This window comes from Cervus canadensis, chromosome 24 (assembly GCF_019320065.1).
Source record: "Cervus canadensis isolate Bull #8, Minnesota chromosome 24, ASM1932006v1, whole genome shotgun sequence".
Lineage (NCBI taxonomy): Eukaryota > Metazoa > Chordata > Mammalia > Artiodactyla > Cervidae > Cervus > Cervus canadensis.
The window spans coordinates 15,404,287-15,430,049 of record NC_057409.1 but is presented as its reverse complement, the minus strand read 5'-3'; the positions used below and the strand labels follow the sequence as shown (position 1 = coordinate 15,430,049).

Here is a 25,763-nt window from a genome sequence, read left to right as displayed (position 1 = left end):
GGGAGAAGGAGGTCTGCCCATGTACCTTGTGGGCAGAGCATTTGCTGGGTGTTTCCTGGATAAGATCTAGACACATTTCCTTTGTCTAGCAAACTATCGGGCCCCTGCTAGTGCCAGCTACCGTGCTTCCCCAAAGCACACAGCCCACTGAGGCAGACCCGCATGGAAGACAACATTCACAGGTGGTAACAAAGGCCATGGTGGAGGTGAGCGCCCAGGCTCTGTGTGACGTCAGCAGTGGACACTTCCCTGAGCTATGTGCTGCCTATAAGGATGTTGTGGTGAAGTCAGCAGCCAAGCCTTTGTGTTGCTGCAAATGACCAGTGGGCAGTGATTCTGCAACACCCAAATGTGACATTGGAGGAACCGAACTTGAGTTTCCAAAGGATTTTCCGGGCAGTGGACTGGCATAGACACCACGGGGCAGGGAGCGCGGTCCCTCTCCACAGTGGCTGTGGAAAGGGGGCACTGGGCAGCTGTGGGGGCAGCTGGGCTGAGGCCAGAGAGCCCTGGGTGCTGTGGCCTCTGCCTGCAGGAGCAGTTCTCACCCTGAAGGAGGCCTGGATGGAATGGGCTGGTCCTCCCAGTCCTGACGGCTGCCCAGGCCTGGCCTGAGCCACCTGTGAGAAGCTCCCAGAGGCCATTGTGGACGCAGAAATCTGGTCAACTTCCCAGGTACCTAGAGGCCTCTTTTAGAGCATCACTAGGTCCTGGAAAAGCAGGACTCTCTCTGCATCCTGGGATGTCCTAAAAGATAGACTTGGCCTGCAGAGTGGTAGTTCAAGAAAGCAGAACCACGGGCTCCAGGCTGACTTTGACATCCACTGGCCTAGACACCATCAATCCAGCTCACCTGGAGGAATGAAAGGCCTAATCCAGGTTGTTCAGGCCTTAGCTCTAAGATGGAGTTGAGGATACCCCCTGAAAAGGACCGAAGTCTTCATACAGCCTGTATCTGAGAGCTTCCCTCAGCCCAGAGGGAAGGGTAGGGTAGAGTGGGCAGTGAAAAGCAGCAGACTCCTTACTCACCACCCCCACCAGTGTACAGAGCCTGTGTCTGTGTGTGTCTGTGTGTGTGTCTCTAGGTGGGGACATGATGATGTTGGGGAAGCCCAGAGACCCTGGATGGGAATAAATCCACTTAACCACTCTGAACCCAGTTCATGAAACTATGGGTCAATATTTGAAGAGCCACATAATTAATAAAGAGCTCTGCCAGACTCAACACACTGCATCCCAGTGGGAGATAAGACAAGTGTTAGTTCAACAGAAACAGCCCAAGAGGGGAGAGATTTTTTTTTTTTTTTGTAATCCATTAGGTTTCATATTTAGAGTGAGGTGGTCTGCTCTGGACAAGACTGTTCATTTATCAGGTGACCAGCAAATGAGCCCCAGCTGCACTGACACCCTGTGTTGGATCTAAGTGATAACTCTTTACAGGCAAGGAAGAATTTCATTAAAGCAGATTCAGCAGGTACCATAAGGCCAGCAGAATCTGACATAGTTTCTGTTTTGTTCCCGTGCCTGCCTTCCAGCAGGGAAAAGCTGAGGGAAGCTCCAGGAACCCTACTCCTAGGCCCTTCTCCTGAGGGGGCTGCTGCTTCCACTCCCTCTCCCCAAAAGCAGGCCTCCTTCCCTCTTTTCCCTGGAGTACCAAGCAGATCCTGTCTCAGAGGTACCTGGTTCATTCCCCAGACAGGCATTTGACTTTGTGGTTCTTGGTCTAAGCCAGGTTGAACAGCGCCTTTGTGTGCCCCCTTGGCCCCGAGACACAGAGATGGGCAAGGCCTGGTCCCCAGACAGGAAAATTGGCCTCAGAAGAGACAGCCTCAATCAAGTGATGAGTTCTGGGGCTAGAATCAGCTGAGAGGACCATGGGCTGAGAAGGGTGATGCCTGAACTGAGCCTTGAAAACTCAACCATGATGTGTGGAGGTGGGCTAGGGCATGGTAGGCGGAGGGAGCAGCCTGGAAACCCCAGGGTGGGGTCCTAAGAAGTGAGTGTGCACCACCCAAGAGGAAGCCCAAAGAGAGTGCCAGTTTCTTCCTGGCTGCTGGGGGAGCTGGGCTGAGGCCAGCCGCAGGTCAGTGAGAAGTGCAGGGGCCAAGGGAGCTGCAGCCTTTGAAGCTAGAAGCCAGCCCGCCCTCAGCTCAGCCCCTCTGAGGGCCCTTTACAGAGTCAGGGGCAGGGCAGTTCTGACAGTATGGAACTCCCCAGGGGAAACAAAAAGTACCTGAATTCTTTGCCCAGCTCCGAGTTCAGTGAGGAAACACCCTCTTGGGGCAGGCTTAGAAAGGCTTGTGTGAGGCTTGTTGAGGTGTCTCAGTGGCTCCTAGGGCAGGCTTCCAGACCAGACTGTCTAAGGGTCGAGATGGCCACAGCCCCACGGACAACTCTCCATGGTGTTCTGACCCACTGGGCCATCACGTTTCCACAAGTGGAACAGGAGTGGTATTTGCCAAAAAGAGGACCACAGATGAAAGAGGCAGAACCTTCGAGTCTTTAGCCAGCAATAGGAGAACTAAAGCAGTAGAAGCAAATGTGCTCAGCACTGTGTTCATCCCAGAGGCAGCACCAGGAGGCTGGAGCCCCAGAGGCAGATGAGGGGAGGTGTTCATGTGGGGAGGTGTGGCATGGGGGGACATCCTGTTCCTGTCCTCTTTGGCCCGCTGAGCAGGAGACAGGCAAAGGTAAAGCATGGGCTATAGATAAGACCTCCAAGGTTACAGAAATGTCTCAGCCCAGCCGGGCCCTGAGGCAGGCTTGCGTGTTTGCTGGCCCAGCATGGCCGGCCTCCAACATGGGTTCCGGGAGCCTGGGGGAGATGTTCTGTCCCTCTGAGGTTGCTCGGGAGCTGGTGAGCCAGGTGGAGATGAGTGACCATGGCTCCACAGATGCTGCGACCCTTGCTGACGGCCAGAGGTGCCCTTGACAGGAAGGAAGGACAACAGTAGTAGTGATACAGCATACCACCCTGGGTGCCCCCGGGGGCCACCGTGGCCTTGGGGCAGGCCCTGTGCTCACCCTGCACTGTCAGCAGAGTCCGGGTCAGGCACTGCTCAGGAAACCCTGCTGCCCCGTCCTTAGAAAGCTTAAGGCAGCAACACGGGCCACCCGAGGAAAAGCAGTGGGCGGGGCACCTGGTGTCTTTGGTCTGTGAGCACAGGGAGTGGGGGTCACGTGACCTCTCGGAGCCTCCCTTGCTCTTGGGAACAATGAAGGGTCTAAGACTCGCTGTGAAACTCAAAGGCCCGGCAGTGGAAATGCCCAGAGGCATCTCTGCTCACCCCTGCAAGACTCAGGCCAGGCCCACACCCCACAGCAGGGTAGACAGCATCTGCACCTCCAGCCTGTCCCCTCTCCTGTGAAATGGAGATCTCAGAATCCCCTCTCTTTCCCTGTCCCTCAGGTGTAGTGAGTCACGTGGCTATCACACCTGCAGACAATGTAAGTTCAGTTCAGTTCAGTCGCTCAGTCCTATCCTACTCTTTGCGACCCCATGGACTGCAGCACACCAGGCTTCCCTGTCCATCGCCAACTCCCAGAGCTTGCTCAAACTCATATCCATTGAGTCGGTGATGCCATCCAACCATCTCATCCTCTGTTGTCCCCTTCTCCTCCTGCCTTCAGTCTTTCCTAGCATCAGGGTCTTTTCTAATGAGTCAGCTTTTCTCATCAGGTGGCCAAAGTATTGGAGCTACTGCTTCAACATCAGTCCTTCCAATGAATATTCAGGGTTGATTTCCTTTAGGATTGACTGGTTTGACCTCCTTGCTGTCCAAGGGACTCTCGAGTCTTCTCCAACACCACAGTTCAAAAGCATCAATTCTTTGGTGTTCAGCTTTCTTTATGGTCCAACTCTCACATCCATACATGACTACTGGAAAAACCATAGCTTTGACTAGATGACCTTTGTCAGTAAAGTAATGTTTCTGCTTTTTAACATGCTGTCTAGGTTTGTCATAGCTTTTCTTCCAAGGAACAAGGGTCTTTTAATTTCAAGACTGCAGTCACCATCTGCAGTGATTTTGGAGCCTAAGAAAATAGTCTGTCACTATTTCCATTGTTTTCCCATTTATTTGCCATGAAGTGATGGGACCAGATGCCATGATCTTAGTTTTTTGTATGTTGAATGAACTACTAGATCATTCAGATATGACCTAAATCAAATCCCTTACGATACAGTGGAAGTGACAATTAGATTCAAGGGATTAGATCTGATAAAAGTACCTGAGGAACTATGGAGGGAGGTTTGTAACATTGTACAGGAGGCGGTGATCAAACATTGTGAAGCACCATGGAAATGTAAGGGATTGGTCTTGCATAGGCAAAGCAAAAAACTGCATATAAAAAACATACTTAGTGAGTACCTACTGTGTGCCTGACACTGTTCCAGGCCCTGGGACTCTAGGCAAATGGAGCTGGCTGAGCCGGCCAGAATGAGGCCAGAGTGGGACAGGTGTGAATGGCAGGAGGGGGCCCTGCCCAGTAATGGTACAGGTGAGTGGAGACACGGGGGAGCAGAAGCCCGCACAGGGCCGCAGAGGGCAGCATCAAGGAGGCATCTGATAACACAGCCCTTGGTCGCTGTCTGGGCCAGACTGGGCAGAGGCTGAAGAGCATGGAGACCCTTGCAGGGCCCGAAGCCCCACCCCTGCCCCAGCATTGAAGACTAGTGGCCCTGGCTCCACAGGTCTGCCTTGGGTTCAGGGTGAGAAAGAAGGACTAATGTTTTCCCAAAAGATTTGACAAGAAATGCTGTCTTCAAAGAAGGTGATCCCGCCCACCTGTGTGGCTAAAACTGTAGTTCACTCTTGGGCGTTGTTCACAAACAAAGCCAAAAGGCACGTCAGGGTTGTGAGGAACCCCACGGGGGCCAGAACCCCGGCCCATCCTGCCCAAACAGTCTCCCCGGGTGGTTTTATACCAGACCTGCCTGCCAGTGTGCGTCCCTCCTGTGCCTTCCACCTGTCCGTCTAGTCCCAGCGGCCTCAGCGCTGGTGCCCACGGGAGGTCACTGTGTCGGGGCTCAGGCCCCACCCCTCCTCCTGCTGCAGCTGGGCAAAGCAGCAGCCTATGGGGAGCTCACTGCACCCCCCACCGCCCCCCAGCACTGCAAGCCCCGATCACCTGTGTGCCCTGGAGAGCCCCCCCCACCCCCAACATACACAGGAATGCTGGTCACCCTATAGAAATGCAAAATCCCACAGGGCTTGCTGGCAGCGGAGCTGATGTCCTGGGGCCAGGTCGGGGGAGAAGGTGGAAACGCAGGTTCCCTCTTTATGGCAGAGGAGCCACTACTTACCAAAAGACTCGAATTCACAGTCTGCCATTCCAGAAAATCCTTTTCACCTGGACACGTTACCCTTTCCCCCCAGTTGCATCAGGTAGGCCTGGCAGCCCCTGTCATCAAGTTGGGGCTGAGGAGTCTTCAGAATCAAAAGGCCCAGTGTCCTGACCACTGTCCTGCCACACCCTGACTCTGTAATCTACATGGTAAAAAAACATCACTTTGCCAACAAAGGTCCATCTAGTCAAAGCTATGATTTTTCTTTCTAGTAGTCATGTACGGATATGAGAGTTGGACCATAAAGAAGGCTGAGCGCTGAAGAACTGATGCTTTCGAATTGCGATGCTGGAAAAGACTCTTGAGAGTCCCTTAGACTGCAAGGAGGTCAAACCAGTCACTGCTGAAGGAAATCAACCCTGAAGATTCATTAGAAGGACTTAAACTCTAATACTTTGGCCACCTGATGTGAAGAGCTGACTCATTGGAAAAGACCCTGATGCTGGGAAAGATTGAAGGCAGGAGGAGAAGGGGATGACCGAGGATGAGATGGTTGGATGGCATCATCAACACAATGAACATGAGTTTGAGCAAACTCTGGGAGACGGTGAAGGACAGAGAAGCCTGGTGTGCTGCAGTCCATGGGGTCACAAAGAGTTGGACATGACTTAGTGATAAAACAACAACAGTTTACATGGTCACCATGCTTGGCCTTTCAGACACTCTGTTTCCCTCTGTGCAGACTGGGGCTGACACCCCCCTTCCCAAGCAAGGTTTTGTGAGGATCTGATGAAATCATGTGTCCAGCCTAAGCCCAGCAGTTGTTCTTATTTCCTTGTAGCCTTTAGTGGTCGTGTGGCTGGGGTGTTGGCCCTGCCCAAGGGGAGCTGACTGTGGGAAGTGAGCACAGCCTGCTCTTAACTTGAAAAGCAAAGGAGCTTGAGTTCCCAGGGACATGCGTCTTGTCCTCTCATCTAGCTGCCTTTTATAGTGTATGTGTGTGAGAGAAAGACCTGTATGTTCCAGAACACCCTATCTCTCGTGTATTTCTGTACCGAAAGCCTAATTTCTAAATCACAGTTGAGCCCTCCCAGGGTCAGTGATGACCCAGCCAGGCTCCCACTGCACTTGTCCAAGCTCTGTCCACTATCTAAGGCTGCCCAAGCAGCCCCTCTGTTGGGCTGGGGCATTAAAGGGGCCCCAACCAGGGGATCCAAGCCAGGCAGATAAGCCACTGCAAGGGGCACCTTGGTGGCCCCCAGAGATGGCTGGGCTTCTGTGTGGCCTGGCCCTTTCTCCTCTGGTCAGCAACTCTAATTCTAGTTGGATAGCCGTTGCAAGTGGAGGAAGATAGGTGTGTCATCAAAAGGCAGAGCAAGCAAGCCCTAATTACTAGCTCTTTGAGGTGGCGCAGCACAAACTGCCTCCTGGTTCTGCTTTGGGGCAATTTTCGGCCTCTAGTGCAGCCCAGGGCACAGGCCTGCTGGTGCCTCCCAGAGCTGAGCCCTGAGCCCGGAGAAGGGAGCAAGGCTTCTCTTGCTTCTTTGCGCTGACAAAGGGCTTTCTGCCTGTCAGCCCAGCTCTGGGCAAGTCCCCTCCCCGCTCCCTACCGCAGCCACTGGGCCTCCCTTTTGGCAGGACCCGAGGCTCAAGGCTCAAGGGCCGCGCTTAACTCCCAGCCTCTGGAGACTTCCCTCGGAGCTAGAAAAAACAAGCGGCTGAAAACGTGCCTCCTTGCTGCAGCTGGGCCCCGCCCGCCGAACCTATAGGAAGGCCCTGGAGGGGATCCAGCCTCCCCCGAAGAGGAAACCTGGCTCCGGCCTCACCCGCAGGGCCTGTTATGTCTGGCTCCAGAGGCCTTCTCCTCTGGGGTTTTCCATGCCTGTGAACCCGGCCCCATTCATTTCCCTGTGGTTTCATGGGAATGTCCAAAACGCTCAGCAGGTTGCAGCGAGCCCAGGAGGAGAGGGGTCAGCGAGAGGCCCGGGCCACGGCCGAAGCACCCTCCACTCAGAGGCCTGCAGCGGGGAGCCGGACTGGCTGTGGGTGGGCGCCCACCTGTCAATCAGCTGAGTTTTCCCCTGGTGCGATCTGCGTGCACTGCTCCCCCCCACCACCCAGGCAATTCTGCCTGCAGCTCCCTCTCTCCAGGCCTCCCCTTTCCAGCTCTCTGGGGTACGAGTCCCCCGCACCACCACCCTCCCATCCATCCCTAGCAGCTCCCACTGTTGTGTTCTTTAGCCACTGACTCTCCACCTCACCCGGGCCAGGCCCTTGCGTTTTCCACCTCACTGCACTCGCTTAGGGGCTGCAGGGAGAGCCCCCGGACCCCCTCCAGCGCTGCTCAACCTCAGAGAAGGGGCCATGCTCCGGCGCACAGCTCTTGTGAGAGGCCCAGCGGCCGCCGGCGCACAGCTCTTGTGAGAGGCCCAGCGGCCGCCTCCGCACCCCACGCGAAGCCCAGGGGCGCTCAGCCCCGCAGAGAGGATGTGCCCAAGTGGAGAAAATGTATAGTCTTCAGAAGAAACGAATTGAAAACTGGCTGGGAGCAATTCTTATCCAATTTCCAAGTTAGCAGTTTTCACCAAGAGCTAATTGAAACAGTTCTCTGTAAGCGGCCCGATTTCCATCTGCATGAGGCTCCCGCAGTGTCTGCGACAGGGGCCCTGGTGGCTCAGGGCAGAAGCGAAGAAGAGGCTGTGCTCGTCACCCTGAGTTGGTCTCGAGCTTTGAAAATGGATGCATTTTCAGGTTTGGGCAGCGGCCACGCCACTGTGCCCTGGCTGCCCGGCTCCCCAGTCATTTCCAAAGCCGCTTTCTAAGTGTTCTGGGTAGGAAAGGGGTGGGCTGAGTTCCTCACCTAGTTAGCCTGGTGAAAATGTATCTGGAAACGGAACATCCTAGGAGGCGCAGCCACTCTAGCCAGGCACGGTTCCTCGGGTGGGTGCAGAGGAGTGCGGGGGCCAGGGCCCTGCCTTCAGGTCGGCACGGTGCCCAGACTGAGACCCCGCTGCCAGTGCCAGCCTCAGCCGACATCTCTGGGAGTTCTGTGGGAGTGCAGAGTAGCCCGCCCAGTGTGGCCAGCCCCACTCTGACCTCAGTCTGGACCACAGCTGCCTTCGCCACGGTGCAGAGGCCAGCAACCCCCACCCCGGGTCAGCCCATGGAGGGTGCCCTGTCCCTTGTCCCTTTTCAGGGGGCAGCCCACTCCAGTATTCTTGCCTGGTGAGAAGCCCATAGACAGAGGAGCCTGGTGGGCTGCAGTCCATGGGGTCACAAAGAGTCGGACACGTCTGAGTGACTGTCACTTTACTCTCTGATGACCCGGATGGGTATGGACCCTACTTTTCTCTCCTGTGCCCAGTGGCCTTGAAACGACAATTTTAGGGACAGCGCCTCGGGCAAAGCTCCAAGGTTATCCAGTGCTCCTCACACAGGGTCTCCGCCCGAGTCCTCCCATCTTTTGGAAACTTAAAACAACAATTGGAAAATATTACACAAGCCCTTCACAACATCTCTGCAAACTAACTCTTGCCTGTCTCACCCACACATGTGCTGAGAGGAGTCCGCATGTGACCTCCCTCGCCCTTCGGTCTTTGGTTTTCTGAGCCTACGTCCCCAGCCTCACGGCCATGGCCGCAGGCTGCTCCTTGCCAAGTCCAGGGCTCTCTGTCTCTCTCTCGCCTCTTCCTCCCCAGCATAAGGTCTGCACGGCGGACACCTGCCCACCTGCACCTTGCTCCCTGTTCTCAGGCCCCTCGGACCTCCTCGCCCCGCTCTGCGCCCCCGCCCCCTCCACCCTCTGCGCCCATGACCAGCCTCACCTGCGTGCAGCTGTGAATGCGGGCCTGCCCTCTCCTCCTCTGTCTCTGCTGCTGCCTGCAAGCCTCAGCCCCTCCGCTTCCTCCTGACTGCCCTGGGCCTCGGCTCCCTGCGCCCCAGGGCCACATGTGCTCCTCCCTGACCGTCCTCACCCAGTGTCTCCCCCAGCTCCCCCCTGCGCCCCCATCCTGGAGTCCGGCTCCCCAGGCCCCACCCTCACCTCTTAGCCCTCCTCCCTCGATCCCTCATTTTCCAGACATGCCTGATGCTTTCTTTGCTCTCCTCCGTAGCTTGACTCTTTCATCCTTTTCATGTAAAGTGTTTCCCACCTCTTGGCCATTGCTTGAGATTGATCTTAGATTTGTGAGCGTATCCCACCCCCACCCTCGCGAGGTTGGGGGCTCCTAGAGGGAAGGCTGAGGCTTCCTGAGCAGTGCCTGGGACACAGCGGATGCAGCAGGGCCTCCAGGTCACACAGACAGGCAGTGAATCCCAGCTGCTGGTTACAGAGCTGTGGGACCTAGGCCTGATCACCTCTTGTTTTTGTACCTTAAGCTTCGCCACGCATCAGAAAGGGGTGAGAGCACCTCCCAGGCTGCAGGAGGATTTGCTAGGCCTGTGGTCTGTCCACTGTCACAGGTGCTTAACGGATATCTCTTCCCTTTCTCCCTCCATGGCAGCAATCCAAAGAAGTTTTGGAGGGTGAGGCAGTGAACAAATGAATGGCTGTATATGGGAGACACCTTACTCTGGTTGGTTGAAATGACAAGCTTAGCTTCCTCTTAAGTGGAGACTGGTGCTCTATATACTTGAGGGGTGGGGAAACAGCAGGGGAGGGCTGTAGGGGAATGATGTCAGTAGAGCTCTTTTCTTTGTTGTTGTTCAGTCACTAAGTAATGTGTGACTTTTTGCAACCCATGGACTATAGCTCACCAGGCTCCTCTGTCCTCCACTATCTCCTGGAGTTTGCTCAAATTCATGTCTGTTGAGTCAGTAATGCTGTCTAACCATCTCATCCTCTTTTCCTTTTGCCTGCACTGTTTCCCAGCATCAGGGTCTTTCAGTGAGTTGGCTCTTCGCATCAGGTGGCCAAAGTATTGGGGCTTCAGCTTCAGTGTCAGTCATTCCTTTAAATATTCATGGTTTTTTTCCTTTAGGATTAACTGGTTTGATCTTCTTGCAGTCCAAGAGACTCTCAAGAGTCTTTTCTAGCACCACAGTTCAAAAACATCAATTCTTCAGTGCTCAGCTTTCTTTATGGTCCAACTCTTACATCCATACATGACCACTGGAAAAGCCATAGCTTTGAATATACAAATCTTTGTCAGCAAAGTGCTATCTCTACTTTTTAATATGCTATCTAGGTTTGTCATAGCTTTCCTTCTAAGGAGCAAGCGTCCTTTAATTTCATGGCTGCAGTCACCATCCATGGTAGTGATTTTGGAGCCCAGGAAAATAAAATCTGTCACTGTTTTACTTTTTCCCTTTCTCTTTGCCATGAAGTGATGGGACTGGGTGCTGTGATCTTAGTTTTTAAATGCTGAGTTAGGGGATCAGAAATATATGTGTGAGGACTGTGTACCCATGAAGAAAGGGGGCATTGTGGCAGGGGCATGGCCCTCTTGACTCCTGACTGTGCCCCTTCCTGGGAATCCATCATGCATAGGTTTATTGAGCATGCACTGTGCTAGGACTCACACTGGGCTCAGGGTAGGCGGCATGGGGTAGAGAGGGGAGACACAGCCTGTGATCAAAGGGGTGATGACCGTGCGGGCTGAGTGCTGTGATGGGACAGGTCTGGGCATCCGAGAAGCATGCAGCAGCCAGGTGGGCATCTCATGCTGCCTCCCCAGAGGAAGGGACATCCGAGAAAAAGAGATTCGAGGAGAAAGGTCTCGGATTCCAGGCTCAGGGAACAGCAGTGCAAAGGGACAGAAGCAAGAAAGAGGCCCAAGAATGAGCTGGAGTGTGAGGGGTGGGGGACGATGAGAGGGGGAGGTCATGCTGGCACCAGACAAGGGGAAACCTCATTTTACCAAAAGGTGGAACTGTCCCAGGACAGTGGTCACCACTGAAGGGCTTCATGTGAGAGAGGGGCATGACCAGATTTGCCTTCAAGAAGGAAAGCGTCTCTCTGGATGTGAAGACAGAAGCAGCTGGGAGTGGCCAGAAGTAGGGAGCCAGTTGCTAAGAGATGAAGGCTGTGGACTGAGGCTCTGGCATCAGGGTGGGAAGCCTCTAGGATCTTGCTCTGTTCAGCCTGCATCCTAGGTTTGGGGCACCCAGGCTAGTCACTGCTGTAATATGCATGATGATAATGTAATATTTAAGACCAGGTTATTACATGCCCATTTTTTCAGGTAAGTAAATTGAGATTCAGAGAGGTTAAGAAATGTTTCTGAAATCACACTGCTTGTGAGTGGCAGAGCTGGGACAAGCTCCTGAGCTGATACCACTAACTTTTCCCCTTCTCCTGTTGCCTTGGGCTGTCCACATGCAGGATATCCTATTTAAAAAAAAAAAAAATTCACGTAAAATTAGACCTTAGTATTTCATACATGTTTATACCTTTTCTTTAACATTAACATACTTCGGCAAACATTATACTAGACAAGGCGTCTTTGCTGCGTGAGGAGGGTGTGTCCTGTGTGTAGGTTGCTTGTGGTCTTTACCTGCCATCTGCTGTAGCAGGTGATTGTGACACCTCTAGGCTTGCTCCCTCCTCCCTGGGATGAGAAGCCTTCCCCTCCGGCACCCAGAGACCCAGAGCACAGGTGGGTGGGGTGCTGCGGACTGAGTGCTGCTGAGCTTGTATCCTGGCATGACCCCAGTGAGCCCTCCATGTGTTTGTCACAGCAGAGCCCGCCCCGGCCCTCCAGGTGATGGGGGCTGTGGTGGCAACGGGCTCCAGATAGATGCTCAGCCGATGCCAGGCCTGATGCCCAGCTCTGACTATGTGGCCTGCTGTCTGGAAGGTGCTCCCGGCAGGTGGCCTTTCCTGAGCCCTATTTAGGGCAGTTGTCAGGCAGAAGCTGACATCCAACACACACACACACACACACACACACACACACACACACACACACACACTGCCTCCCCTGCAGAGGGGAGTGATCTCACACCTGTGTCAGGCTGGGGCAAGGGTGGGGTTACCATCAGGACAGGGACCCCGACCAGGGAGCATGCCCGGCTCCATCCCCACTTGGATATCAGACCCCTGTGTGTGCGGTTTGCTCTCAGAGGACGTCCTAACCACCCAGGGCAGCTTGGAGCCCCATCTGAGCTCTGGCTTCGGGCCTGGGCCTGCAGCTCTACCCCTCAAAGACAGGAGGAGATCAGGGTCAAGGGTGACAGGTCAGCGGTGGGAGCTTCTTCTAACCAGCCCGTTCCTGCCCGAGCAAAGCCCTCAGCCCAGAGCTGGCCTTGGAAAGGAAACACACACTGACTGGAGCCCAGAGACCCCTGGGCCTCGGTTTGCAGGGCTGCAGTTTATAAGCAAGGCTCTCTCCTGCCCAGAAGTTCCTGGGTTCTCATCGGCTCCTGCCATGTCCTGGGCCCTGCGGGAGGAAGATGCTGGGCGCCCCCTGCAGGCCTGTCCAGGAACTGACCCGCGAGGGGCCGGGGAGCCCTGAGAGAGGGGCCTCTTTGCTGGCCCAGATGAGAGCCCCCAGGACTGGCCAGCCCCCTCCCCTTCTGGGTGCCCAGCCCTGTTGCTGACTGTGAATCTGAACTCACTAGAATCTGACTGCTGACCTTTCCCTCAGCCTCCTGTTCCCCGACTGCACAGGGGACCCCCACCATCTGTGCTGCACCCTTCAGCCCCCCCAGGGCTCTACCGGCTCGGGCTCCAGGCCCCCGCCCTACTTTCTCACGTCTACACGCTTGCATTTCCTCTCTCCCCTCCCTCCAACCTGCAGGGATAAGGACAGGTTTTGGGGAAGTGGCCCCTGAAGCTGTCCTGGACACTAGGGGACTATGTGGGACACTGATGTTTTCCTGGGAGGAATGCTCTGCCTCTCTGAACTGTGTTGGAGAGAGTCCCACAGGCTGCCCCTGAACCCCCGTCCACCGTCCTGAGGGAGGCACGGAGACACCCAGGGGTGGGAGCCCCCCGAGGCACCAAGGGCCTCATCCAAGGTCAGCCCCCGTGACCAAGGCGTCCCTAGACTCTCTTCTCAAGGTAAACAGCAGCACTTGTCTTTCTCTCACCAGCCCAGCTGACGTGTGGGACGGTACCGGGGCCCAGGGAGGACAAGTAGTGAGGTGACCGGAGAAGCAGGGGCTGAGGGCTGTTGTCGCTGCTGGGGCTCTGGGCTTCAAGCCCACCCTCCTGTCCCTTGCCCTTGGGGGTCTCCTCCTTAAGGTGGGGAGCGGGGAGGGGCCCTGCAGGAAATAGGGGCACGAGCACAGCTCCTGATTAGGGGGGTCCCCGCACATTCAGTTCCTTTGACCTGAGGCCGTGTGGGTGGGGGCTCACGCTGGAGCTCCCTGCCCTGCCCTGCCGCGTGCCCTGCCCTGGGCTGAGCTCACACAGCCCTGTCACGGGGCCATGCTGTCCCCTGCTGGCCGCGCCATGAAATGCAGCCCAGGTCAGCCCCAAAGTGCAGGCTGGAGACACGGGGCTCCGAGGAGCAGGCCGAGTGCCCGCCCTACCACCCCCCAGCCACAGCGACACTCGGACTGCATGGGGGGAGACGTCTGGATCCGTCTGGCACACAATCGTGTGTGCTGAGCGGGCAACGAATGGATGAATGAACTGTGTCTGAAACATTTAGGTGATAATGCTCCGCAGGGTCTGACCAACAGCAGTGTGGGGAGAAAAGTATTAATGACTCAGTGGTGTCCAAGTCTGCTACCCCATGGACTGTAGCCGCCAGGCTCCTCTGTCCATGGGATTCTCTAGGCAAAAATACTGGAGTGGGTTGCCATGCCCTTCTCCAGGGTATCTTCCAGACCCAGGGATCAAACCCGGGTCTCCTGCACTGTGGGCAGATTCTTTACCATCTCAGCCACCAGAAAGCAGACAAGACATATCTAGCAGGACTTGAGACTCCTCTTCAGGTGACCAGATCTAAATATGAAAACCAGTGTGAGGCGTCAAATGGTGCTAGACTGACATAGGTGGCCCTAGACAGGCTCAGTCGTGTCCGACTCTTTGCGCCCCCACGGGCTATACAGTCCATGGAATTCTCCAGGCCAGAATACTGGAGTGGGTTGCCGTTCCCTTTTCCAGAGGATCTTCCCAACCCAGGGATCGAACCCAGGTCTCCCACATTGCAGGCAGATTCTTTACCAGCTGAACCACAAGGGAAGCCCCCTAGACAGGCTGACCCTCTTCAAAGTGGCTAGTCATGCAGTAAGTGCCCAGGAGTGATGGAGATGGTCTTCATAGAAGCGTAGAGAGGTCAAAGGGGGCATCAGATGGCAGGGATGGAAATCATAGGACCCCACAAGGAGACCCCAGGCTGGCCATTTAGCATGGAAGGTAGAAAGAGGGAAGCACCTCTCATGTTTTTTTGGTTTCTTTGGCTTGGCCTTGCTGCACCAACTGTGGGATCTTAGTTCCCCAATGACCAGTGCTTGAGCCAGGCCCTCCCTCGTCAGTGGAAGCAGGACCACAGCACCTCCAGGGAATTCCCAGCACCTCCCATGTCTTTGATGCTGATGTCACACCAGGTACATTTTCCTCCTGTTGTTTCACAACCATTCTGTGAAACAAGTGCTGTTATTATCCCTGAAGTAAATGGATCAGACATGGTCAGTGCCTTGTCCGGGGTTCTACAGCACGGATGTGCTAGAGCCAAGATGCAGGCCTCACCTCTCGAGATGTGGTGGTCAGGTTCCCGCATGTGAACTCAAGGGTTTTCAGCAGGAGATGATGTGCTCAGGACAGACGATGGGGTGGGAGGTTGGATGGCGGCTTGAAAGACTATTGCTGCAACCCAGTGGGGAAAGAAGAAGCTCCTTGTTCCACACACAGGCCTCCTAGATGGAAGAGAAGGGCCTCTGAGACCAGACCCGTGGCCTTTGCCCAACCTCTGTCCCACGTGGGCAGTGGGCTGGGGACGGCCCAGCAGGGTACCCAGAGAGGAGGAGCTGGAAGTGTAGGCATGGGTGGGCCTCCTCCCAAGGTCCAGGCCTGGCGCTGATGGTGTCTGGCCTGGGGCATCCCACCATCCTTTCTCAGAGAGAGGGCTTTGTTGGGGGGTAGACATGCTGTGGGGGGCAGCTTGTTAGACCAGAGCCAGTCCTCAGCAGGGAGGCCCATCAGGAAGGCAGGGCTCTGCCTGCTCATGATCTCGTCCCCCCTCACTGGCTATGACTTAAGAGCTTAGGGAGGGGACGGGGCTCACCCCAGGCACTGCCTGCACCTCCAGGAACAGGACGCGTATCCCACAACTGCCGCCCAGCCTCCTGGGGCTCCTCCCTGACCTCTCCCGCCCCCGTGGGAGCAGCATGGGCTTGACATGCAGCCCAGTGTGGGCTGCACTGGGGAGGATCTCCCCTAGGCTGGGCAAGGACCTGAGAGTCTCCCCTGCAGGGGGCCGAGTGGGGAGGCCGGCAGGTTCTCCCCACGCAGGGCCCCAGCTCACACCAGAGTCCCTTCCTGAAGGCTTCAGCTCTTGGACATGTACGTGATCCACCTGTCCTCCGCAGGCACCCTGGGCGGGAAAGCAGCCCGTGGGCCTCCTGCCCCAGATCAGGAGGCAGGGGGGCTGCTGACCTCTGTGCTGTGATCCGGCCTTCCCCTCTGCCCATTGGTCTCATCAGTCCCTGCTCCTCCCTGGGACTCTTGGTCTGCTTTCAGCTTTCCTGTTTGGAGCCAGATCCATTCATACTTGTTGATCCTAATTACACTCAGGTGAAGCAAAACCAGGTTAACTCCTGGAAGAGCAACTCAGTGGTTTGAACACCCCTACAGGACTACAGTCCTGAAAGTGAAGTCCGCTCAGTCGTGTCTGACTCTTTGCAACCCCATGAACTGTAGCCCACCAGGCTCCTCCTCTGTCCATGAAATTTTCCAGGTAAGAATACTGGAGTGGGTTGCCATTTCCTTCTCCAGGGTATCTTCCTGACCCAGGGATTGAACCCAGGTCTCCCACATTGCGGGCAGATGCTTTACCATCTGAGCCACTTGGACCCATACAGTACGTTTGGGCTTCCCAGATGGCACTAGTGGTAAAGAACCTGCCTGCCAATGCAGGAGACATAAGAGATACAGGTTCGATCCCTGGGTTGGGAAGATCCACTGGAGAAGGGCATGGCAACCCATTCCAGTATTCTTGCCTGGAGAATCCCATGAACAGAAGAGGCTGATGGGCTACAGTCCATAGCGTCGCAAAGAGTCAGACACGACTGAAGCAACTTGGCACACACGTGCACACACACTACGTTTGTCTTGTCCCCAAATGCCTGAATTTCCTGTCATCTGTGACTGTCCTGTTCATCCTCAGAAACCCTCATCTTTCCAGGGAGGAAAAGGAGCCAAGCGCTCCTGGGAACAGGGAACCTTGGGTCCACACACCTGCCTCTGCATGGCCCTGCAGAGCCCCCTGGGTTCTTCTGGCCTGCTCAGGCACAGGAGATGCCCCCAGTGTTCTGGGAAGCTTCGTCATTCAGCAGAGATCTTTACTAAACACCTTCTCTGGGTCAGGTGAGGTCCCAAGCACTGGGGCTGCAGCTGGGAATAAGACAGGCACCCTCCCCAGACCCCCGTCTGGTGGGAGATGCAGCGCACGAGGTGACCCACCAGCAGAGAGGAGTACAGACTGATTAGTGCAGTGAGGGGCATGAGCAGAGGGATGAGGGAGAAAGCAGCTTGCAGGAAATAAGCTGGGATGCATGCTCCATGATGACCTAGAGGGATGAGGTGGTGGGGGGGGAGGGAGGCTCATGAGGGAGGGGTTATATGTATACCCACAGCTGGTTCACGTTGTACAGCGGAAACCAACACTGCTATTGTAAAGCAATTATCCTCCAAATAAAAATAAATTTTTAAAAGTATACCAAATGCCAGGAGGGCATCTTTAAGCCAAAACAAGGATACAAGAGAGCCAGCCAACCGAGAAGCGAGAAAGAATGACCCCACCACGTTCCCACCACACCCCCCACTGCAGGCTCGTGGAGGAGTTCATGCTCTTGGCCAACATGGCCGTGGCCCACAAGATCCACCGCGCCTTCCCTGAGCGAGCCCTGCTGCGGCGGCACCCGCCGCCGCAGACCAAGATGCTCAATGACCTGGTGGAATTCTGTGACCAGATGGGGATGCCCATGGACTTCAGCTCTGCAGGAGCCCTCAATGTGAGTGCCGGGAACACGGGGGCTGGGAGGCCCTGTTGGGGAAAGCAGGAGGCAGGCCAGGAAGCCTGGTTTCAGCAGCTAACTGCATCCCACCAGGGTCTCTTGGCCCTTCAGCCCAGTCTCCCCCACAAGGGAGACAGGAAGCCCTGGGGACAAGGCCTTCATCTCGCAGGGCCTGGCGGGGAGCCCAGGAGACTGAGGCAGTGCCCTCAGGCCTAGCTGTGGGCAGGGGTCCCGTGGGCAGGAATCGGCTGAGCTCAGGCTCTCTCAGGGCACTAGGACTAGTGAAAACCAGAGGCTGTTTTTCATGGTAGGGGGTGTCAGATACTCCCCACCCTGAACTGAGAATCACATGACTCAGTAACCCATGGCTTGGGCCCTGATTCCACAGCAGGGGGACCAGCCCCATCCGCTCTGGGCTGGGGTGCCCGAGGTCAGACAGGAAGCCATTCTGTCCAGGCCAGCCAGCCAGACAGACGTGGAAGGGCTACCCTCGAGCCAGGAACCTCGAGGCAGGCCCAGCCTGGGACATAGGCTGGGGGCTGCTGGCCGTCCCCCCTACCAAACCCCTGCAGGCCACCCATGGCCACCTGAGCAGGGCTGGGGCCCTCGGCTGGTCTTTCCTCCCAGAGCCAAGTCTCAGGTGATCAGTGGGTGACAGGGCCCCCAAGCCTCTCTCCCCAGGCCTGACTGCATTTCACGTGGTTCTTCTAGAAAAGTCTGACCGAAATGTTCGGAGATGACAAGTACTCCCTGGCCCGGAAGGAGGTGCTCACCAACATGTGCTCCCGGCCCATGCAGGTAAGGCAGGGCCAGTCCTCCACCCTCCCCGCCTTCCCCCCCTCCCTGCCCCCCGGGAGCACACAGGACCTCTCCAGGCTCAGGGAACCTGAGGGGAGGTGTGGGGAGAGGGGAGATGTGGGGAGGATGCTCCCCGGGGAAGCATCCAGGACAGGTGGCCCTGGGCTCCTTGCCACCTCCTGCTCCGACTTGCCAGCCTGTCCTGCTCAAGGGCCGCTTGTCTGGGGCTCAGTTGGAGGAACAGTTTGAGCCTTGCTTCTCCCGCTGCACAGCCCCTGGGGCTCTGTTTGCTGGCAGCAGGGGGGGAGTCACCCCAGGTACCACCCCCCAACACTTCAGGGCCTGGTCCCCACAGATCAGACCAGCTCGGGGTCAGATGCAGCCTGGTCAGCAATTCATGGGCAGATGGGGACCTGGAGCAGGAAAGCGCATTGGTCTCCCCGAGTCCTCAGCCCCCACCACAGCTTGGGGGCCCCAGGCAGAGAAGTCTCTTTGTCCCAGATGATCACGAGTGGAGGAATCAGGCGTGGGCCTCTGTCTGCAGCTGGAAGTTAGGCTGGCCACCGAGGAGGTAGACAGTGTGCTGGCTTCTGGCCACCAGTTTCAGCCCTCCAAGGCTGAGCTTGGAGGCCCTGGGGGGCCGAGCATTTTGGGAAGGACCCCCACCCCCCAGATCCCAGTGCCCTGTCTGGTCAGTGAGAGCTGCCATTGTGAACAGAAGCGGTGGTGGGCCCAGTGCAGCCTGGGGGTGCTGTCCAGAGGCTACGTCACTGGGCAGATCCAGTTTGTCCACAAGAACCTCAGCGGCTCACAGTTGACTTCTGAGGCCTCTGGCTCTGCTAGGAATGGGGCCATCAGGTCCATTTGGGTCTGGCTGCGTAGCCCTGCCCCCACTCACAAATGTCTGCTCCACACCAGGCACCATAAAGCACCGCCCCCCCACCAATGGAGAGGGAAGGCGTGCATCTCTGGCCACTGGGCTTGACACCACAAACGAGGCCGATGGGGACCCCATTTCCTCCACCAGCCTCTAGAAGCCACCTACCCCCAAGGGGAACCCAGCCCTGAAGCTCCAAGGGAAGGGGTCCCGTCCTCAGTCACCCAGAGCCTGACAAAGACCAGACTCACCCTGGCCTCACCTGCAGTGACCTTAGAGATCAGTCTCTGCCTGGGATCTGATGTCAGGGAGGGACCAGAGAGACCAGGGTGCCTGGTCCCCTGTCTCTGCCCCATTTCTGGGTCCCCGTCTGTCCCACGCAACCCAGAGACACCCCCACTGCCCAGGAAGGGGGCTGGGACCCTCCGCCCTCCTCACCCAGCTCGTCTGGCGACCTGGGCCACTGCTGAGGACAAAGGCCAAACGTGGCTCCCAGGGGAGGCGGCTCCCACCTCCCTGGTCGACTCACCCCCGACATAACCAGGGCCCAGGGGGAACCAGAAGGGAAGCAGAGCCCAGCAGCAGAGCAGGTCAGCTCCAGCTGCGTCCTGGTTTCCAGGGCTTTCAATCACAGAGTAACCGGAGCTGGCTGTGCGTTCGGCCCAACACACGGGAGTGTGTGAGGGTGTGAGGGTGTGAGTGTGAGCAAGTGGCAAGGGAGGGAATGAGTGAACACACACGGGTGTGACTCAGGCCCTGGCCGAAGAACCTGGTCACTGGTTCCCAGGCACCATGGCATCTCCAGGGACGGTGGCCCGGGCTCTCAGCACAGCTCCACCGTGGGAGCCGGGCTGTTTGCTGTGCCCCTAGAGACACTCAGTGTCCCCCTCGGGCCTCAGTCCTAATTCCTGCCCTACAGGAGGGCCCTCTGACCTCAGCTCCTCGGGGTCTTGGTCTCAGGATAGGTTGTCAGGGCCAAGAAGGGCCGGGAGGCTGACCAACCGCTGCCTCCCTTGGCTGTTGAAAGGTCAAGCCTTGGGGGCACAGGGGTGCCAGGGTGTAGGTGTGGCCATCAGCAGGTCAGGAATCAGGGCCTCCAGTCGGAGGTTGGTCAGTCATGACCCAAGGCAGGGCCAGGGCCAGAGAGGACAAGTCAGGCACCTGTTTTGCTCTGGGTGGGGGTGTCCTGGACCTTCTCTCCTACCTTGCACTCTGGCCACATGGGGCCATCAGGCGTGTGACTTGGTTAAGAATACTTCCAGCCCCTGGCCTGGCATGGCCATGGCTTCCCGAGTAGCCACCCCCAGCCCCGTTCTAGGGAGGGGCAACCAGAACAGTTCCTTCCTCCCAGGTCCCGGCAGTAACAGCCACTAAAACCCAGCAGTGAGCTGCTGTGGGCAAGGATGGGTCCAGCTCCTCCCTGAAGTCCTCTGACTTCAGCCTGTGGTCCCCCTGCCCTTCACCCCTGCCTCCCTGAGGGCTGGCACAGCTGCTCCCCCAGGACTCTGAGAGAGGAGGCCTTTCAACATCTTAAGGGTTCCTAGCAAGAAGCACATGTCCTTCCCCTACCACCCCCCACCCCAGTGACTCCACTTCCAATCCCCAGCAGAGGGGTCTGGGTAAGCCCCGCCCTGGGCCTCAGCAGGAGAGGAGTGAGGGCCCCCATGACTCCGCTCAGCCCCATGGCAGCCCCAAGGGTACCCCCCGCCCTGTATGGAACAGCCCCTGGTCTTTGCAGACTGCCCCAACTTTGCACAGCTGCCCACACCTGGCAGGTGGGCCCACGCTCCCAGCACCCCGCCTGGTGAGTCTCCCAGGCTCACAGAGTACACCAGACCCCCACCTGGTCCGGCCCAGCTCTGAGGTACCCCCCCACCCCCAACCCCCAGATGGCCGTGTACTTCTGCTCGGGAGTGCTGCAGGACCCAGCCCAGTTCCGCCACTACGCCCTCAATGTGCCGCTCTACACACACTTCACCTCCCCAATCCGCCGCTTCGCGGATGTCCTGGTTCACCGCCTCCTGTCCGCTGCACTGGGTAAGGGGGCAGCCCCGGGGGGCGGTGCCAGCCATGCCCAGAGTGGGTGCCCGCAGCTAGAGGCCACAGTGCCATCACTGGGGAGGCCCCGGTGGGTGGGGTGGACACCCTGAGTCGCAGGGCAGCCTGTGCCCAGAATCTCTCCCTGTGAGCACGTGCTCGGGGCCCCTGGACCCTCACCGTGGCCACACCCTTTTCTTGGCCCTCCCAAGCTGGGCGCAGGGAGGCCTCACTCTGCCTGGGCCGTGGGCACCATGCTGCCATTCCCCGCGCCTTCACTGGCGCACACAGGGCGCCCGCCCGTGAACCCCTGACCGCGCTCTGCCCAGGCTACCGGGAACTTCCAGACGTGGAGCCCGACGCCCTCCAGAAGCAGGCCGACCACTGCAATGACCGCCGCATGGCGTCCAAGCGCGTGCAGGAGCTCAGCACCGGCCTCTTCTTCGCCATTCTGGTCAGGGTGAGGCCACCAGCCATCCCCCACCCATTCCCTCCCTGCGCCCCATCACCCTGCCTGGCGCCTACACAAGGAGTCCCCCTGGGAGTCCCGGCCCTTCAGCAGCTGGGGTGGGCCCTGGGGGAACGCCCCATTCCTTGGCCGAGCCCTGGCTGGAGCCCTGCCCCTGCAGGAGAGTGGCCCCCTGGAGTCGGAAGCCATGGTGATGGGAGTCCTGAACCAAGCCTTCGACGTGCTGGTGCTGCGTTACGGGGTGCAGAAGCGTGTGTACTGTAACGTGAGTGCCGGGCTCCTGGGGGAGTCAGGATGCTCTGGGCTGATTCAGGATGCTCTGGACCCTGGGGGGAGGCGGGATGTTCTGGGCCCCAGGGGAGTCGGGATGGGCGGGCAGAGGGAGCACCAAGCTGTGTCCACTCAGCACACTTCCTACCTACCTGCCTGTCCCTGTTCCCGCTGCGGGTCTACTTCATTTTCCCAGCATCTGCTGTGGTCTTGGCCGAGGGACAGCCCTTGTTAGATTCACAAGCAGGCAGGATGCGAGCCTAGGCCAAAAGCCCCCATCCCTGTCCACATGTGGTGGTGACACTGTACCCCTCACTCACCTGTGGTGGCACCGAGTCCTGCCAATGGGCCTGCCGAGACACCCCGCTGTCCTGCCTGGGGCCAGGGGTCCCGGTCAAAGGTCAGCCTTGGGCCTCTTTCCCAAGGTCTCAAGTAACCAGAGATCAGGTCCGTCCCAAACCAGTGTAGGTAACAGGGGAGGCAGATTTAGGAGAAATTTTTTTTTTTAAAGAACATGGGAAAAGGAAAGATCAGAGAGAATGACCCGAGGCCATGCTGGAAGCTATGTCCCCTGAAAAAAAGAAAAAGGCCAGCCTTTGTCTTGGTCCCGCCCTGGGGGCCCTCTGTTTGAGTTTCTTTCTGAGGGTAGTTGGTGCTGGTCCAAGGCCACCTGAGGAACCTGTTCTAGCTGACCCCTGACCCCAGCTGTGATTTCCCAACACCCAAAGCACTTTGGGGAGTGCAGAATCCAGCATGGAGTGTAGAATAAACACAGTATGAATAAAATGGATTAAAGCAGGGGAGACAGTATGGCGTCCAGCAGGAATCAAGTTAGGCTCCTGTTGGGAATTCCCCTGGCTGTCCAGTGGTTACAGCTTTGCACTTTCATTGCCGAAGGCAAGGGTTCAATCCCCAGGCAGGGAACGAAGGTCCCACAAGCTGCATGATGTGGCCAGAAAAAATGCTGGACTCTTGTGAAGTTCATCGACACAGTGGGATTCAGGTCTCTGGTCTCTGCTCACAGCCCAGCCCCTCCTCTGTCTGTGCTGACAGACCCAGGCCTGGAGGGGTGGCGGCCCTCCAGCCCCAGGTGCCCAGTTCACCTCCACCCACGTGGACAGTCCCTGATGAAACGGACAAGGCCGCCACCTGCCCCAGTAACACACGGAGCCCCCAGCCCCTCCCCGCCCCCACCCCTCGGCGAAGGTGGCTTGTCTCTGCGGCCTCCTCGAAGTGGCCAGAGGCAAGAGGCGAGGGTTGGGGCGGTCCTCCCCCATCAAAGGTCAAGCAGCCCAGAGCCAGGCGGCAGGGCAGGGAGCTCCATCACGGGTCAGTCAGAGGTGGGCCAAGGTGGGGACTGCTTCCAAGGTCTTGGGGGAGGGGGGACCTTGCAGGGTCAGAGGTTAAGAGGCGGCGCCTGGAGCCTGGGTCCTGAGGCGCAGGTGTGTGCACCACACACCCCCTCCCCGCACAGATGCTGCCCCTGCGGTCCCACCATTTCCAGAAGGTGGGCAAGAAGCCGGAGCTCACGCTCGTCTGGGAGCCCGAGGACTTGGAACAGGAGCCGGTGCAGCAGGTGAGGCGGGGTGGGGCTGCCTTCCCAGAGCCGCTCCGCATCCCCGTCTGCCCAGCTCTTCAGCGAGCCCCCTTCTGCCTTGTGGGGTGTCCTCCCAGGGCTCCCGTCCTGGGGCCCCCTGCCCTGCACCCAACTCCCCCCTCCCCACCCTTTGGGCCCGGCCTCCCGGGATCGCCACTCTGGGGAGAGGCCGGGCCTCCATCTGCCCCTCTAAAGCAGGGGGTCCTCAGCTTTGGGGTCCATTTGAGACGCTGATGAACACTGTGTAGACCTCCTACGCAGGAGGACAGATTTCACCTACAGTGGGCCTCGCAGGCCAGACCCAGATGGTGAAGTTTTCTTCCTGGCGCTGAGCGGCCTCCACCAGGCATCGCACAAAGCAGACCCGGGCTCCTTCCCTTCTCACCAGGACCCCACGGCCTCCTCGGTCCTTGAACAGCTTACGGACAGGCCCGCGGAGGCCGAGACAGGCAGAGCCAGGGTCCCCGGGGCCTAGCTGGGTGAACTGGCAGAGCTGGGCTTTGCCTGAAGCCCCTTCTGTGCCCCTGGCTGGGCCCTCCTCCCCCTCAGGTCATCACCGTCTTCAGCCTGGTGGAGGTGGTGCTGCAGGCAGAGGCCACCGCCCTCAAGTACAGCGCCATCCTGAAGCGACCGGGCACCGAGGGCCTCCTGGACCCGCAGGACCAGCTGGGGTGTGGTGACCACAAGGAGGAGCAAGACTGAAGCCGCCTGCCTGGCCACACCCCTCTCCCCCCGCCGCTCTGCCCCCACTGGATTTTAGGAATAGGACCTTTTGACACCAACGGGGATTTTTTTTTTTAATTTGGTTTTTAACAACTCAGGGTTTTGTTTTTATTTTTTTCATCCTGTTTTATTTCTGCAGCGCAGTTTTTAAGCTGGAGGGGGGAGAAGGTGGGGCTGGCCGGACGGAAGGCTGAGGCCTGGCCGGTGCTCAGCCACCCAGAGCTAGACCTGGTCCTCCCGGAGGCCAGCCCCCCTGCTGCCCCGTTACCCACTGCCCAACCCTGCCCAGGAAACCAGGGGTTTTCAGCAAATCAGTGTCGTGGAATAAAATCAAGTGTGAAGTGCTGTCTGGTGTGTGGGGCGGCTGGGTGCCCCTTAGACCCAGGATGTGGAGCCTGAGCCGGCTCCACCCCTCATGGCTCAGCTGGGGCGGCCACCCTCAGGAATCTCCCGTCAGGTCCAAGAAGATTCATGGAGCTGGCCACGTGACAGATGGAGGCCAGGGCCTCAGTCTGGCTGACTAGAAATGGAATTAGAATGCCAGACGGCAAGCGCACCCATCACCCTGTGCAGGTGACTATGACCATCCCCACCCCCACTTCCTCTTGGCCTGCTGGCCCCCCATAGCCTCAAGAGGGGGGCCTGGGTCCTGTGACACCCCCACTCCCAAGGCTGGAGCTCTGGAAGGGAAATAGGTGAGGTCTGGTGGTTTGGTGATAGGTGAAGGGGTTTCTGCAGCCTGGGCAGCCTGACTGAGAGCCCGAGGGTGAGACATCTCCACCTGCCCCCCACACCCCCACACCCCTGCCGGGGTGGGGGTGGGGATCAGCCCCCTCTCCTCCAGCTGTCCCCGAGGGCCACCCACAGAGCCTGGGACCCGAGGGCAGAGGAGAGCCTCCTCAGAGGGACACCCTCAGGGCAGAGATGGGTCAGCGTGCTGGGTGGACCCAGGGCAGCATGGCCCCAGGCCAGACACCCTTCCTCACGGCCCCAGAGCCCCGGACCCTGGTGAAGCTTAGCCAGCTTGGTCAGCAGGGAAGGTGTTTGCTGCCTGGACTTGCCGGGGAGGCAGAGGCTGGCCTCGCCCCGATGGGCCCAGAGCCGAGGGACCTGTGGCATCCCCAGCACCTCTTCCCATTTACAGAAGGGGAGCCACACCCAGAAAGGCGGCAGGTCTCCAGCCAGGCCCAGCGTTCGGCACCTGGTCGCCCCACACCCCCAGCCTGAGGGCCCAGAGCAAATGGCCTAGTGCTCTTCCAGCCTGACTGCAGCGGCGTCCTTCATCCACATCTGCTCAGACGGCAGGTGTCGTGGACACCATCCGAGTGCCGGGCGCTGGCGGGACACACATCCACCGGTCCAATGAGAGAGCCATTGTGGCCCCTCACTTAGGGTTAGGGGGCTGTGGATAAAGGGGGTGATGAGACACAAAGCTTGTCAAAGAGACTTCCCTGGTGGTACAGTGGATAGGAATCCACATGCCCACATAGGAGACACGGGTTGGATTCCTGGTCCAGGAAGATCCCACATGCCACAGAGCAGCTAGGCCCGCCAGCCACAACTCCCAAGCCCACGTACT

At 57.9% G+C, this 25,763-nt stretch overlaps 1 protein-coding gene across 4 annotated transcripts in view; it reads left to right on the top strand.

Moving 5' to 3' along the window:
* DIS3L2 (DIS3 like 3'-5' exoribonuclease 2) overlaps positions 1 to 24,529 on the top strand; it is a 354,056-nt gene extending 329,527 nt beyond the window's left edge. For all 4 annotated transcript variants that reach the window (XM_043445967.1, XM_043445970.1, XM_043445968.1 and 1 more), the window contains exons 15-21: positions 17,227 to 17,410; positions 18,125 to 18,211; positions 20,978 to 21,125; positions 21,455 to 21,585; positions 21,755 to 21,859; positions 23,339 to 23,440; positions 24,011 to 24,529. In XM_043445967.1, coding sequence (XP_043301902.1) covers positions 17,227 to 17,410; positions 18,125 to 18,211; positions 20,978 to 21,125; positions 21,455 to 21,585; positions 21,755 to 21,859; positions 23,339 to 23,440; positions 24,011 to 24,163 — 910 coding nt within the window. In that variant the 3' untranslated portion in view covers positions 24,164 to 24,529. The remainder of the gene's footprint in view (positions 1 to 17,226; positions 17,411 to 18,124; positions 18,212 to 20,977; positions 21,126 to 21,454; positions 21,586 to 21,754; positions 21,860 to 23,338; positions 23,441 to 24,010) is intronic.
* The last annotated feature ends 1,234 nt before the right edge of the window (positions 24,530 to 25,763 follow it).